The following is a 15,560-nucleotide window of genomic DNA, read 5'->3' on the forward strand; positions in this document are numbered from 1 at the left end:
CCTGGCTGTGTTGTTCTTGAGTCAGGCACAGGAAGTGGTTCGCTTTCTACTTCACTTGCTCGAGCTGTGGCTCCAACTGGACATGTGTATTCGTTTGATTTTCACGAGCAACGAGCTGTCTCTGCTAGGTATTTTTGTTCACTTCTTCGATACTTTAGCTCTCTCGTTCTGCTTTTGTCTTACAGGTCTAGTCCTTATGCATCTTTTCTTTTACTTTTACTTTGCAACAGGGAAGATTTTGAGAAGACGGGAATTAGTAGTTTAGTAACCGTAGAGGTTAGAGACATTCAAGGAGAAGGTTTCCCTGAGAAATTGACAGGTTTGGCTGATTCGGTTTTCCTAGACCTTCCACAACCCTGGCTTGCGGTTCCTTCTGCAGCAAAGATGTTAAAGCAGGATGGAGTTCTCTGCTCTTTCTCACCTTGCATCGAGCAAGTACAACGCACTTGTGAAGTCCTCAGATCAGATTTCATAGGTAAGCTTATCCTCATTTACAATACAAACTGATAGAGCTGTAGAAGTAAGTTCTGACCCATTATCTGATAATTCTGACTTGGAAGGATCCTAACATCAAAGTTTTAAAGTAGTGACTTTGAGAGTGAAACCTCTTCTCAAATATTCAAATCCTAGGACAAAAAACAAGCTGTATAGACTAAAGTTATGTTTTTAGTCTACCCTTTAGTGACTATAGTTAGTCACACATCTTTGGATTAATAAGCCGAAAGGATCTATTTAAATAGATGAACTTCTTTAGAGAAATAGTTTTGACATTCTTTTGCCTTGGGAAGTCAGGGGAAGCAAAGCCAACTGTCATTAAGTAGGAGCGTATTAATTCCTTGTTCCCTTGTGAGTTTTGTTTGATGTTATGACTAATAGTGATGTGTTTTGAATTTTGCAGAGATAAGAACTTTCGAGGTGCTTCTCAGAACATATGAAGTGAAGGAAGTGAAAATGGATACTAGTAGTATGGTTGATGAGAGCCACGAGGAGGACAATGGGGGAACGAGACCTTGCAAGAGAAAACACCGTTCAAATGAAGACGACACCGTTTCACGTGACAATGCTACTTCAGTCGTCATGGCTCGGCCTTGTAGTGAGGCAAGAGGTCACACCGGTTACTTAACGTTTGCAAGGCTCCAGTGTCTAGCTTAGTCCAAATTCTCCAATCAGTGGATTAATTAATCTCAAAGTTACCATGTATTAGAGATATTACATGATTTTTATGTCATTACGCTTTTTTTTTTGTGCTGCGAGTTTGTTTGTTTTAATACAAAGATTAAAATTTGGTGATAGACAAAACAAAACAAAAAAATCAAAACTTGGAATACAAGTGTAAATAGGAAAAATAGTTTCGACAGGTATATAAATAAAATAGATTGTTATACAAGTAATGATATATATTTTGAAACACGTTTCCTTTTCTCGATGGGAGAAGGAGACATATGTAATGGCACTCTATAAATATCACAACATCTGTTTAATTCTCTTTTTATCGGACAATATCAATTCACAAACCCTAGAAGAGATCCATTCTTCGAAAGCCTAAGATCAAAATCTTTTCTCTTCTTCTCCTTCCTTTTCTCATCAAGAATTATGTGTCCGTTGAGGTTCATATTAGTGTTCTTCTCGGCGGTACTCGCAGGATATATGGCGTGGAGGACGGTGAATGCTTCCTCGGAACTTTTCTCAGACGAGCCATCACCAGTCGAAGGGAATGATAAACAAGGACGATCGAATTCGAAAAGAAAGGTGGAGAATGGTTTATGGATGTTCGTTGATATGGCTAGCGGAAGGTACCTTTGGAGAAATCTCAAGGAGATGCATCAGAAGACTCAATGACGAAAGATATAAAAAAATTTCGCCTGTGTGTGGCCTATAATGTGTAGAAAGTTTAGAAAAAGAAGAGAGATTCATTGTTCCTTCGTTCTTCTTCTTGAATTTTGTAGTCTCATTGGTTTTTGTTTTTTTTTAAGGTTAACATATACACTTTCAATGCTCGTATATCTTAAAAGTTATAAATACTGATTCTCCTCGCTAACATTATTATTAATATTATATAAATCTGAAAGTTAACAAACGAACTAGAGATACACCATTACCAACCCCACAAAAATAACATTAAAATTACTTGAAAAGGTTAAAGGTTATAGATATACTTAAATTAGTAATAGAACGAAAAAAGTGTTGCTAGGGAAAGAGAGAAACAAATCTTGTGAAACGATACAAGCTTTACATTACAAGCCCACAGAAAGTAAGTGTAGCATGGCGTATAATTGTTTTCAGATACTTCACATACGTGTGTTGTTGGCGATGCATTTAGAAGGAATATAATTACATAATGTCGGTGTAATTGTATAGTCTGGTGATTATATCTTAATTAGAAATTTACAAGCACCATTATTATTACGTTAACTTGTTATAATCCGTCTGAAGAAGGGAACACGATATCGTCGTCAAACAGACCTTTTTTTGTTACGGAACAAAGTTGTGATTGAGGAGGTCCGATTGTAAATTTGTAATCATATCACTTCCGTCCGATAAAGTTCATGAAAAAGACGTGTGTAAATCTATTGAACAGATTAAAAATTAACTGCAGTATAATAATATGGGCCAACTTATTATAGTTAATTATAACAGAGGATTAAGCCCAATAAGGTATAGAGACTAGAGAGGGCCCTCTAAGAACAGATTTTTTTTTTTTTCCTTTTTTTAAAGACAGTTGTCGTTGTTGGAACCGAACCGGCACGCATTTCACTCCTTACTTTTCTCCACTCCAGTCTCTCTTTCTCTCTCTCTCTCTCTCTATTCTGCGTTTCTTCTTCTCTGTGGCTTAGCTTTCTAGAGAGGAGGAATCTAGGTCGTGCTCTGTGATTTATTCTCATACTCTCTCTCTCTCTCGACAGTGAAAGCCCGGTTCGTGTTTCCAAAACCACATCTTTTAGATTTTTTTGTTCTTCGTTTACGAAAAATGTCGATAATCTCTCTTTGCCGTACCGTTTTCTGTATTTGGGGATTTTAGCTGCATTGTTTATTTTCCGTAGTTTCTGGCGCCGATTTCTCTGTTAGATCGTGTTTTGTCTTGTTATGTAGAGAGTAACTAGGTCGAATCTGTTCTTCTGCATGTTAGGGTTTTTGTTGGCCTTGTACCTGAACCTGTGGTGTTATGAAATAAACAGAGACCCTTTTTGACATAGTTTCGCTTTAGACCTAAAAAAACCCATGCTTTCTGGGAAAGTGATGGACTTTTTGCCTTCTGTTTATAGTTTCTTCTTGTAGTGAACTGTTTTGTTTTCCTTTTCTGGGAAAGTTGTGTTTTTTGTTTGTTGGAATTGTTTCCTAATTGATCATTTAACTGATACTGTTATCGCTTTGACATGTTCTTCTTGTTTTCAGGTATTTCGTATGGCTGCTACAGCTACTGCTTCTACAATCCGTTACTCCCCTGAGGATCCTAATCTTCCTAAGCCATGGAAAGGTCTTGTGGATAGTAAAACTGGGTATTTGTACTTTTGGAATCCGGAGACTAATGTTACTCAGTACGAGAGACCAGCTCCTCCCAAGCTTGCTGCTATTCCTATAAGCTCTTCTGTTCAGACTCAACAATCTTCTTCTGGGTTCAACTCTGGCAAGGAAGAGGATAAGTATAATAGAGGAAATGATGGGCCTAAGTCTGATTCTGGATCAAGGTTCACTGAGGTACTAACCTATGTCTGTTGCTTGTGGCTAATTTCTACTGTTTAAACTCTCCAAAGTTTCATAATCACCATTTCAACTTGCTTGTCACACTGGAGTTATCTTTCTTGGTGATACTGTATCTTCAAATTTGCTTTCATTTGAAACAGGCTGCAAGAACTGGACCAATATCTTCTAATGATGCTGCTAGTGGACCTGGGAATGCTGCATCTGGTGGATCATCTGCCAAAGGGCCTCCTTCTTCGGCCACAGGAAATGAATTGTCCCCAGAGGCCTATTGCCGCCGCCATGAAATTACTGTCAGCGTAAGTATTTATGAGATATGAGTTTCTTATGAGTCTCATCTGTTCATTCAACTCCGAGGTAGTACACAGAAACAGTTGCCTGCCTATTTTGTATCGAGCTTCTTTTAATGTACTCAACTAGTTGTCATTTTTGGCACTACCTGTGTAGTGACAGGCTAATATGGTTAACTTTTATTGAAGCTTTGTTTCTTTTAGTTACTATCCATTGAATGTATAAGTTTCTATATCCTGCTGACTCTGAGATTCATTTCCATTTTCGTAGGGAGGCCAAGTGCCACCACCTCTGATGTCTTTCGAAGCCACCGGTCTTCCCCCAGCGCTTCTGCGGGAGGTATGGAATCATCTTTCTTGTAATATCACATCAGTTTTAGTTATCCTTACTCTGTTTTTGGTTCGGGAGTAAGCATGACTATCCTTACTCTAGTTAAGTTAGATGATTATCGGTTTTTGTTTTTTCCCAACCTGTTGCATTCAGTGATTATGACGGAGGTATTTAGTCTAATGTCGCAGACTTATTTTGTCTGCGAGCTTTAGCTGTTTTTGTTGTGGGGGAGTGGGCTATATATATACACATATAATTGCATAGTGTGCTAGACTATTTTGAGTTTTTTTTGGTTGGATTTAGTAATCTATAGAGGGAGCTATGTTGCTGAGTATTGCAGATTCATCGTATCTGCCAGCCATACTTGTCTGTCTTTTGAGTGTTTAATTCATTTAGTATTTAGTATTTACTGGAGGGTCTGTATTGAGTAGAGTCACAATTTTATGCCATATGCGCTCTCTTTTGTCCCAGGTGCGATATTTGCTCTTGGAGGAGCTAATGTCGTACGCTGTGCCACTTCTTTGGGGTCCTTGCAAATTATTTGGAGTGCCCTTTTTGGTGGACCAAATTTTTTGGTAAGGGGATTGCAACTTCACCCAAAGCTTGTGGCATAGCCTGTTGCTGTTGATATATTATTTATCATCCATCGGGTCAAGACAGAAGTAGAGGTGTCCTCCTGCTGCAGGTTTCAACATCTATTGTTGCCTGCAAATGGGAGGATGATGCCTTCATCTGTCTCCGTAAACTCAGAATAATTTTGGTGGTTCTCTGCTGAAAAGAACATCCTGGTTTTTTGTTTTGCCAGGTATACAGTGCAGGATTCTCTGCTCCTTCTCCAATTCAAGCTCAGTCGTGGCCAATTGCTATGCAGAACAGAGACATAGTTGCCATTGCTAAAACAGGCTCTGGAAAAACTCTGGGTTACTTGATTCCTGGTTTCATGCATCTCCAACGGATCCACAATGATTCACAAATGGGCCCAACGATCTTGGTATTGTCACCTACTAGGGAGTTAGCCACACAAATCCAAGTTGAGGCTCTGAAATTTGGCAAGTCGTCCAAAATTTCGTGTGCGGTAAGTCAAAATCCTTGAATACATATAAGTGCTGATCATGATACTTGATAAGTGTCTTATTGAGTGATTTCTTGATGATTCTTTGTATTGTAGTGCTTGTATGGAGGAGCACCCAAGGGTCCTCAGTTGAAGGAAATAGAAAGAGGTGTAGATATTGTTGTTGCAACTCCCGGCCGGCTGAATGATATCCTTGAAATGAGGAGAATCAGTCTGCATCAAGTGTCTTATCTGGTGCTGGACGAGGCTGATAGAATGTTGGACATGGGGTTCGAGCCTCAGATCAGGAAAATTGTGAAAGAGGTTCCCACTAAGCGTCAAACCCTCATGTACACAGCAACGTGGCCAAAGGAGGTCAGAAAAATTGCATCTGATCTTCTTGTTAACCCTGCCCAAGTCAACATTGGTAATGTTGATGAGCTTGTTGCGAACAAGTCCATTACTCAGGTGTGGGTTTAATTTCTGTTTTTATTCATTTTGGTTTTGATTCCGTTAGATATAATAACATAAGAGATCTGATAGTTTATGTATCTATCTAATACAGACTGTTGAAATCTTAGCACCAATGGAGAAACATACAAGGTTAGAGCAGATACTGAGGTCTCAGGAACCGGGCTCCAAGATTATTATTTTCTGTTCAACCAAAAGGATGTGTGATCAACTAGCACGGAACCTGACCCGCACGTTTGGAGCCGCTGCTATACATGGAGACAAGTCTCAGGCTGAGAGAGATGACGTGCTGAACCAATTTAGAAGTGGTAGGACTCCTGTTCTTGTTGCAACCGATGTAGCTGCTCGTGGGCTTGACGTTAAGGACATAAGGTATGATGAATATAATAGAAAGTTTCAAATTTCAACCATCAGAAAGTTGGAAACCAATGATCCTAATGGATTTAACTGTGATTCACAGGGTGGTGGTCAACTATGATTTTCCAAATGGTGTGGAGGATTACGTTCACAGAATCGGAAGAACTGGAAGAGCTGGAGCAACCGGTTTAGCTTACACCTTCTTTGGGGACCAAGATGCAAAACATGCTTCAGATCTTATCAAGATCTTGGAAGGAGCAAATCAGAAAGTTCCTCCACAGGTCCGTGAAATGGCTACACGTGGTGGTGGTGGGATGAACAAATTCCGCCGCTGGGGTACACCTTCCAGTGGTGGTGGTGGCCGTGGCTATGGTGATTCTGGTTATGGTGGTCGTGGGGATTCTGGTTATGGTGGTGGTCGTGGTGAGTCTGGTTATGGTGGTGGCCGTGGGGATTCTGGTGGTAGAGGAAGCTGGGGTTCACGTGATAGGTAAATAAAAAGATTTAACTACTCATTCGATCTCTCAATGATTCTTATTTTCAATATAAACTTAAAAGATCAGTTTTGGTGGTTGAAGCAGTAGCAGCTCGGGATGGGGAAGAGAGAGGAGCCGTAGTCCTGAGAGGTTCAACGCAGGTCCACCGTCGACTTCTGACCCACCTCGCAGCTTTCACGAGATGATGATGATGAAACAGAGATAACTCATCGTTCTTTTTCACCAGATGGGGGCAATATACATAGTAGAGACCCTTTCGGTTCGGTTAATTATTCATTTTGTGTGGTGTGTGTTTGTGTGTGGAACGAAGTGACCAGTACTTCTCTAACATCAAACACACCCGAAGTACTTCTAATGTTTTGTTCGACGAGAAAACCTTTTTTGTTTATATAATGAAAACAAAGACTCGTTATGGGTTCTTTCTTTGGTGGTGTTTAAGTGGAGGATGTTTAAGCTAATGTATATCAGACCCCCTTATTAAGTAAAAATGAAGTAACAAGCTTGTTTCGTTTAATTCGGCCTGCAGTTTCTGACATTGATTTATCTGCTAAAAGTCTACAGAACAATAATAAACTAATGATGTAATTAGTGCTAAGATTGTTAACAAATCGATATAAAAACCAGTCACGACTACTCTTAATTGCTTCCTTGGCCAAAGTGTCTCTGCAAGTATTACACAACTCAGCTGATGAGAAGAAACATGTATCACACTAATTTTGTCTGTAAAGCACTGTATGATCTATTAGGAATGTCTAAAAAAGCTAATTTCAAGAGGGATGACATCTATATTAATATTTTTTAAGTACATTTTAGTTTATGCCTTTAACTTTTATTTATTTAATTTTTTTACAACATTAACCCCTACAACAATTCCATAAATAACATTGCAGAGAAACTCAAATACTAACTTTCTTAAACTGACCAACATTTGTTACATTTATTACCATAAAATCTTAACAACATCTAAACATTCCGATTTTTCCAAAAACAATTCTACCCATTAAAGTTTTAACCCATTAAATCTCCAAAACTATTTTTATGGATGCTAAAATCTCTCAAATTTTAATAATATACAATAGATTTTCCATAACAAAAGTTTACAATATCCATAATTATATTAACATTAATAAATTTCCTAAACCAAAAATCCAATTATAAAATATCACATTAAATATGTTGAAAACCCCCATATAATTTGGTTTATTTTTTATATTTTGAGGAATTACCAAAAAAAATAAAATTCTATTAATTATCATAAACTATATATATTGACATGGAAAAATTATAAACTATAAAAATATGCTAATTTGGTAAAACAATTAAGATAATTAAACTTGATAAAAAAACTTATTATGATTATTTTTTTTTACGCAAAAACTTATTTTGATTTTGATGATACGGTTGGCATTAATCCCATATAGGGAGTTAAGTAGAATTGTTTTTCTTTTTTAAACACTTTTATGGATGCTAAAATCTCTCAAACTTTAATGATATACAATAGATTTTCCATAACAAAAGTTTACAATATCCATAATTATATTAACATTAATAAATTTCCTAAACCGAAAAATCCGATTATAAAATGTCACATTAAATATGTTGAAAACCCCCATATAATTTGGTGTTTTTTTTTTTGAGGAATTACCAAAAAAATTCTATTAATTATCATAAACTATATATATTGACATGAAAAAATTATAAACTATAAAAATATGCTAATTTGGTAAAACAATTAAGATAATTAAACTTGATAAAAAAACTTATTATGATTATTTTTTTTACGCAAAAACTTATTTTGATTTTGATGAGACGAGTTGGCATTAATCCCATATAGGGAGTTAAGTATATATATTTTTTTTTTTTAAACACTTTTATGGATGCTAAAATCTCTCAAATTTTAATGATATGCAATAGATTTTCCATAACAAAAGTTTACAATATCCATAATTATATTAACATTAATAAATTTCCTAAACCGAAAAATCCGATTATAAATGTCACATTAAATACGTTGAAAACCCCCATATAATTTGGTGTTTTTTTTTTTGAGGAATTACCAAAAAAATTCTATTAATTATCATAAACTATATATATTGACATGGAAAAATTATAAACTATAAAAATATGCTAATTTGGTAAAACAATTAACATAATTAAACTTGATAAAAAAACTTATTATAATTATTTTTTTCATGCAAAACCTTATTTTGATTTTGGTGAGACGAGTTGGCATTAATCCCATATAGGGAGTTAAGTCTAATTTTTTTTTTTTTTAAACACTTTTAGATGTGTACCTGGAGATAAATGTATTACTAGACTATACATATACCACACGGGTTAAAACTTTGAAAACATTACAAAAATCCTATATTTTGAATACTTATATCAAATACCTGTAAAATTTTATATTTTTAAAATTAATAAAACAATAATAAAATAACAAATAAATACAATATAAATTTTAAATTTTTAAAATTAAAAATATTGCCCCGCGATGTACCGCGGGTTAAATCCTAGTTGATAAATTAATGCCAAAGTTGTTGATTGGAATCTTAAAATATCAACTAGGATCGTACCCGCGCTACAGCGCAGGGGAATATTTATATATTTAAATATGATTTGTAGTAGAAATTAGATATACGTAAAGTATTATAGAATATTGCATTTGTAAAAATACACACTCATATCATATGTTTTATGGACCAACCCGTAAAATATTATATTAGTATAAAAATATACATTATAATAATATGCATTTACATTTTATATTTGACAAAATCAATTCGTAAAAAATAGATAATCACAATATAATTTTTTACAAAACAACCCGTAAAATATTGGATTTGTATATATATATATTTGTAAGAAATACACACTCACAGTGTATATTTTAATGAACCAACCCACTAAAAAATTGTATGCAGAAAAATATGCATTTGCAAAAGATACACACTCATAATATATTTTGAGGGACCAACCCATAAAGAATTGCATTCAAAAAAATATCAATCCTAGCCTAAATATGTAAACAATTAATATAAACTCTACCGTATTATTGTGAGTTTTGCAAACCAACCCGTGCATTTTTGTAAAAGAGAATCCTATATTGTAAATCCTATATGTATATATATAAGATTGTTAGATTTGATTAACTTTTTGACAATATGATATTGAGAAGTAAAATTTTAGGATATTATAGATATTGTAAATCCTTATAATACAGGATTATAATACAGCAGAATTTTCAATCCAAAAAATATATCAACTTATATTTTTGGATCATTTTTTAATAATGTAGTGTTATTATATATATTTGGTCATTGTTTGTTCTTAAAGTAAGGTTACAAAGCCTATAATATATTATGTAATCCAAATGAGGAAAATTTTTTTTCCAACCAAACATTAAATAAATTAAAAGATCACTCCAAGGTTCAAATGAGGTAATTTTTTTACTTTAAATGATTTCATAAACCTTATAGTTTTAAAATTTTAGTACAAAAAATACAAAATATTATGATTAATAAGTGATTGCGATTGGAGTACTGTTTTTTTTCTGGCAAAACATGTAGAAAAATAAAGAATGTGTTTTTTTTTTTTTTTTTTTTTTTTNTTGTGCACCAAAGAATGTGTTTAATACATGACTTTAGATGGTCAAAGACAAAAAAAAATCCAAAGAAAAAAAACTATAGAAAATATAATATCGGTTGGAATTCATACTTGCCAAGCGTTTTGATACATATGGAACGTATTGATTATCTCCTCTTGTATATGATGTTGAATGGAAAAATATAATATCAGCTGTCATTCATGCTTGCCAATTTTTTATTCAAATATATATGATTTAGATCTGTAATAAAATGGATGTGGAAAAAAAAGATAAATAATAAAATAATGGCACAAAGTTAAAATGCGTATACTAACCATACAAAAAAAAATTAGGCAAAAAAATAAAGCATAATTTCTTGAACAGACAATCATTATATGTTTGCGTTTTTGAGAATAAGCTGCAAAATAGATTACATAATTCGTATACTCACAAACAAACGACATGAAATATGAATGTTCCTATAACAAAAAATAAACAATGACGCATTTGTTTGGCTTGATAATGAGATGTTCTGTACAAAGGTTTTCATAAGAAATAATGGAGATGTGTGATATATAGTTTGCTAATAAGATTATATATATAGAGGTCATAGATAATTAGGTTAGTCTTGTTTTCCATATGTAGTAATTTGAATTTATAAACACAGTTTCGTTTAGAAAATTCTAAAAATCTGAAATAAATGATGATTTGGTAATATAAATTTCGATTATCTTGTTTCCATAGATATCTCAAATAATATAACCAAATTAAATATGTTTACATTATATATACAATTTCGAATTTAATAGCTTGATTTTTATGGTAATAACTTTAAACAGTTTCCCTAAATATTAGCTCATTATTATTGTCTAAAACTTAATTCCTTAACATTAATTATTGTGTTTGATTTCGGGTTTATATCCATACCCAATAAATGATCCGATTTGCAAGTATCCAACTGTTAATTTCGGATTTTTTTAATTTTTGACCCGACCCGAATTCAATTTTGTACTTCTCTTTTACTTATATAGGGATCATGCTTTCTTATCTAGAATGGGTTAATTTATTATTTCAAGAATAGAAGCAATAACCAACTCGAAACGATTTGACAACAGTTAAAGGGAAGATGGTAAATGTAACTATGATGCAGGAATTTCAAAGGAAGGTAATGCAACTGCAGGCTGGATTTTATTGCCTTTCGTGCAAAACTAAAAACTCCACTACAAGCAAAAAGTCGATTCATAGTTACAGAGTTGTTATATGATGACATATTTCTTTGGTTGAATAAATTCCAGAACATGAATGTTAAGATCGTGAAGAGAAAAGTGAAGATGCAGCTGCAGATACATTGGTGTAAAAAGCAAGAGAGTTATGTTGGCTTTATGTCAATCAATGATGTACGGCCAAATTACATAACAGATACGATGCTATAGATAAAGTTCAACTAGATTTTAATCCCAAAATAACAGATACGATGCTATAGATAAAGATACTAAGAAGACAAGTCATATCAACTTCAATTCAGGGATCAAGATCTTCTCATCCTTGCACGTACAACATCCAGAATCCTGCAGTACTCAAAGAACAAAGAAGACTGGGCACCTTCAAGACCAACTCGGCTTACTCTGTTACCACCTGCCAGATTGTTGCAAGGACTTCCTCCAATAACTAAATCAAAACCACCGTATCTTTCCATCAATTTTTCGATGGTATCATTAGTTAAGTTCTGCACATCATCAAACTCAATCAAAACTCCAGTTTGGTTAGTTTGTTCCCAAAAGTCCTTCAAAATATTTCTGTTGACTTTTGAGATCTCAACAGACACAACAAGCTTCATTCGGATTTGGAGACGATGAAGCGCCACTTCTCCACCTCCAATACCCGTGAAAAGCGATAAAACTTTGATACCATTCGGGAAAATGGGTTTCAGGACAGACAGATGATAGGCCACAGTATCTACCTAAAACAAGTTTAACCAACCCATGAATGAATACACAAAATAAAAGAGTATTCCACTATTCCAAAGCAGAATATTCTTATGCAGATGGGGTGTGAAGTTACCTGAAAAGAATTTCCCAAAGACTTGTACCGCTCAGTTCTGCTCATTCTACCACCTCGTGTATGATTTTTTGGAAATCCCAGAAGATTCTCCATCTCATCTGGCTCGAGTGGGGCAGCTTTATTCTTCCCCACCCAGACGAGGTTCCATCTTCTACACTGGTCAATCACATATTTTTGTACATGCTTAGGCGGTTCTGGTTCTCCAGTGTAAGGCTCAAGGGCTGTACGGATCCTCTCAGTTAACTGGGCACTGCCTGTAACAGTCAAAATGCAGTTCAGCTTGGTCCTTGTATCCCACTCTGGCCACCATTTTTTAGTCAAAGGAAATGCTTCATTAACAGTGTATTTTGGTGGAGGCTGAATCTGGAATCTGTTGTTGATAGGCAGGTTGTGGATGTAACCCCTCTTCCTCGCAGCAGCACAAAAGTACTTCGAGTCCACAAACTCCGGTAGAATCTCATATAGATGTCGAGATATAGTCTCCCAGACACCTTTAGGTGCGAGGGCGACATTTTCGTAGTAGAAAAAAGGTGGACCTCGTGCTAACTCTGGAAGTTTTCGAGATGTGATGAGTCCTGGCTCATTTGGAAGCCCAAATCCTATCATTGGATTTGGTAGGCGAACCGGCTCATCATCAACAGATGACCTTGACTCTCTATTCGACTCTAACCGCCTTTTCTTAACATCATGTCTAGGCTGCACATACCAAATTTTCCACAAAATCAGTGCCCAAACGAATTAACTTATAGAAAGACATATTTTCAACAAGTTTTAGCCATACCTTTTGTTCTTCAGGATCAGTGTGGAACTCACTAAATTCTCGAGCCATCTGAGCAGCACTAAGGAAGTCCGTGAGCTCTGCAATGTCCACATTTTTCCCTGAAATTTAAATCATATAATTGTGGATAAGATGGAAGAAGGTAACAAAATACTCAGGGTACGTGAGATATATATCAACGTTTGGCAACCATGTCAATCAGTGAAATACGATGCCAATGCTCAAGAAAGACATCTAAGGCCTACATCCAGAGCCAGAGGCTAACACAGAACTAATGACAACTGTATCAGTTAGCGAAAATACAGTCACAATGCTCAGCATACATATCCAAGGCCTACGTCACAAGACCAGAAGTTATTAACATTAAAACATGCAATTTGGTTTATGACGGATCACTTTCTCTAGAAGAAATCTGAATTAAAAAAGAGCTAAAATTTAATGCTAATGGCAATAGTTTAAGGTAAGGTTACCACATCTCTCCACAGCTAGAGAAGCTTCTACCTCTGAAAAACCCATTCTCACCAAAGAACGTATTTGGTTGCCATTTTCATTGGAGGAGTTTGGATCCTCCTGTCATGGTTTAACAGATTAAAAAATGCATATAAATAGCAGTGAGATACATTTACAATTAAAACGTGTGATACTAAACATATGTTTATCACCACCATGAATGAAATATACCTCATCATCAGAGATTAATAAATCAGCATAATTGATCTCATCATCAGACCAATCAATGTCGTCTTCTTCTTTTACTTCTGCTACTTTCTCTGCCTCCTACAAAACATCAACAAAATTTAAGATATATCTTTAAATGTTAAAGAGACACTATATCTTTGCAACATCACTTACTGGACAAGAGAGGAGTGCATTAGCTATTTTCTCCATATTTTCTTCTCCTGAGAGGTTATAAAGCAAATGTCAAAAACTCATATAGTTTTAGTTCTTATTTAAAAGGAGAAAAACAAAATCTGTAAATACCATGTTCATGAATAGCTTTGAAAACTTTTTCTTCATCAAATCCCATGGCAAGGAAATGATCAATAGTCTTGGACTTGGAAGAACCAGCTTCACAATCACTCTTCACAAAGAAATAAAAGAGGAATGAGAGATTCATTGGATATAAAAAACGGCGAGAGGAAAAAACAACAAAATTCCAAATATTTCAAACTCACTGAGTACTTGGAGATAGTATCAATAATAACCGAAGTTTCTGCATTTGGTCCTGTAAAATTATTGTATCACAAAAGATTGATAAACCAAAGAAACATATATCTAGACAGAAAAGAAAAAGAAGAGGGAAAAAGTCTCACCAGCTTCCTTGATTGCTCTAGCAATCATCTCAACAGGAAATCCCATGTCAAACAATGTAGCAAAAATCTCGTCTGAGAAGCCCATCTGAACTAAGTCAGTTGTCTCAGTAGTAGGAGAGCTCAAGGAACTAGTTGTCTGACATAATAAAAAAAAAAATCGTGTTGTTCACATAAAGGGACGATTCTGTTCAAGCATATAAACTGATAAAATTGTTAGATTCGTGATTTAGAACAAGGAAGGCTTACCACGGCTACACCAACTAAAGTATCGGCCCTGGAATGTACTGGAGATGGAGATGACTGAAAGTTATCAATCTCCAAATCATCATCGGTATTCCAATCCACATAATCGTCATCACCAGCAGAATCCTGCGCCTTCATAACCAACCATGTAATATATATAGTAAGGTATACAAAGTAATTCGATTCATAATTCCCTCTTTAAAACAGTGTAACTTTAGCAAGTGATCGTAATGTACCATTGTTGTAGTAATCTGATGGGATCAAGGAAGGAACACCAATGTAGTACACCTGCCAAAATTCATCAACTCAAAAAGTATCAAAGCTTGATCATCATTTAAGAATTGGTTTTGTAGATCTGTCAGTAACAAAAACCCAAATGAAAACAATTTGTGCCTTTAAGAAATTCAAAATGCCAAGCATGTCCTCAAATTTTCTTGAACTTCTTCCAGAATCTCACATAATCAAACGCAGACAAGGAAGGAGCAAAAAAAGAAGTGTTTGTAATAATCAAATTTTGAGAATTATAGAGATTCTACGAATTTGTGTTCTATCTACAGTGGTTTTCGATCGGAACAAGTTTTGAAGAATGATACAAAACGGAGCCAGCGAAATCGGCCTGACCGAGAGAGAACTCTTACTGAGTCGAACAGTAACCGTGAACGAGCTGAATTGAATGAAATAAATAATAATCTAGTACGAGAATAAGATTCATACCCAGAATTTTTGATTTTGAGCTACAGATTCGCAGAAGCACTCCCGCCTCCGGCAATGTTACTGTCGCCGTCGGTGAGAGAGAGCTTTGTTCCGTTTACTCAACAAACAGTGAAACAAAAAAAAAAAAAAAAAAAGTCTGATTTCTAAAAAAAAGATATTCGATTTTTCA

The 15,560-nt window shown here is 35.0% G+C and overlaps 4 protein-coding genes across 5 annotated transcripts in view; 3 read left to right on the forward strand and 1 right to left on the reverse strand.

Annotated features, from left to right (window-relative positions):
• LOC104769696 (tRNA (adenine(58)-N(1))-methyltransferase catalytic subunit TRMT61A-like) overlaps positions 1 to 1,241 on the forward strand; it is a gene marked incomplete in the record, with an annotated part of 2,950 nt that extends 1,709 nt beyond the window's left edge. The window contains 1 exon segment of the mRNA XM_019241728.1: positions 899 to 1,241. Coding sequence (XP_019097273.1) covers positions 899 to 1,152 — 254 coding nt within the window.
• LOC104769698 lies at positions 1,515 to 1,864 on the forward strand. The gene has a single exon (XM_010493968.2). It carries the CDS (start codon positions 1,594 to 1,596, stop codon positions 1,837 to 1,839), a length of 246 nt encoding a protein of 81 aa, XP_010492270.1. The 5' UTR covers positions 1,515 to 1,593; the 3' UTR covers positions 1,840 to 1,864.
• Positions 2,746 to 7,120, forward strand: LOC104769699 (DEAD-box ATP-dependent RNA helicase 46). 2 transcript variants are annotated; one of them, XM_010493969.1, is made up of 9 exons: positions 2,746 to 2,913; positions 3,394 to 3,696; positions 3,843 to 3,998; positions 4,261 to 4,329; positions 5,126 to 5,395; positions 5,489 to 5,839; positions 5,937 to 6,214; positions 6,303 to 6,689; positions 6,778 to 7,120. In XM_010493969.1, exons 2-9 carry the CDS (start codon positions 3,403 to 3,405, stop codon positions 6,899 to 6,901), a joined length of 1,929 nt encoding a protein of 642 aa, XP_010492271.1. In that variant the 5' UTR covers positions 2,746 to 2,913; positions 3,394 to 3,402; the 3' UTR covers positions 6,902 to 7,120. The 2 variants fall into 2 exon arrangements, with proteins under 2 accessions (XP_010492271.1, XP_010492272.1); XM_010493970.2 differs by having other exon boundaries at positions 2,892 to 2,913; positions 6,781 to 7,120.
• Positions 11,602 to 15,510, reverse strand: LOC104769700 (DNA (cytosine-5)-methyltransferase DRM2-like). The gene is made up of 12 exons (XM_010493973.2): positions 15,392 to 15,510; positions 14,914 to 14,965; positions 14,681 to 14,809; positions 14,435 to 14,570; positions 14,297 to 14,346; positions 14,103 to 14,202; positions 13,974 to 14,020; positions 13,803 to 13,898; positions 13,592 to 13,691; positions 13,125 to 13,222; positions 12,344 to 13,039; positions 11,602 to 12,242 (listed from the first exon to the last, which is right to left on the reverse strand). Exons 2-12 carry the CDS (start codon positions 14,914 to 14,916, stop codon positions 11,811 to 11,813), a joined length of 1,887 nt encoding a protein of 628 aa, XP_010492275.1. The 5' UTR covers positions 14,917 to 14,965; positions 15,392 to 15,510; the 3' UTR covers positions 11,602 to 11,810.

The sequence above is a fragment of the Camelina sativa genome, chromosome 20 (assembly GCF_000633955.1).
Source record: "Camelina sativa cultivar DH55 chromosome 20, Cs, whole genome shotgun sequence".
Taxonomy (NCBI): domain Eukaryota; kingdom Viridiplantae; phylum Streptophyta; class Magnoliopsida; order Brassicales; family Brassicaceae; genus Camelina; species Camelina sativa.

Excerpts from the sequence above, each read along its gene's own strand:
- LOC104769698 (XM_010493968.2), top strand. The coding sequence starts at position 1,594 with ATGTGTCCGTTGAGGTTCATATTAGTGTTCTTCTCGGCGGTACTCGCA.
- LOC104769699 (XM_010493969.1), top strand. The coding sequence starts at position 3,403 with ATGGCTGCTACAGCTACTGCTTCTACAATCCGTTACTCCCCTGAGGAT. Across the intron at positions 3,999-4,260 it reads GCCATGAAATTACTGTCAGC|GGAGGCCAAGTGCCACCACC; the intron begins GTAAGTATTTAT and ends CCATTTTCGTAG. Across the intron at positions 6,690-6,777 it reads AGCTGGGGTTCACGTGATAG|CAGTAGCAGCTCGGGATGGG; the intron begins GTAAATAAAAAG and ends TGGTGGTTGAAG.
- LOC104769700 (XM_010493973.2), bottom strand. Across the intron at positions 14,021-14,102 it reads CAAAGCTATTCATGAACATG|GAGAAGAAAATATGGAGAAA; the intron begins GTATTTACAGAT and ends ATAACCTCTCAG. Across the intron at positions 13,040-13,124 it reads CTGATCCTGAAGAACAAAAG|CCTAGACATGATGTTAAGAA; the intron begins GTATGGCTAAAA and ends TGGTATGTGCAG.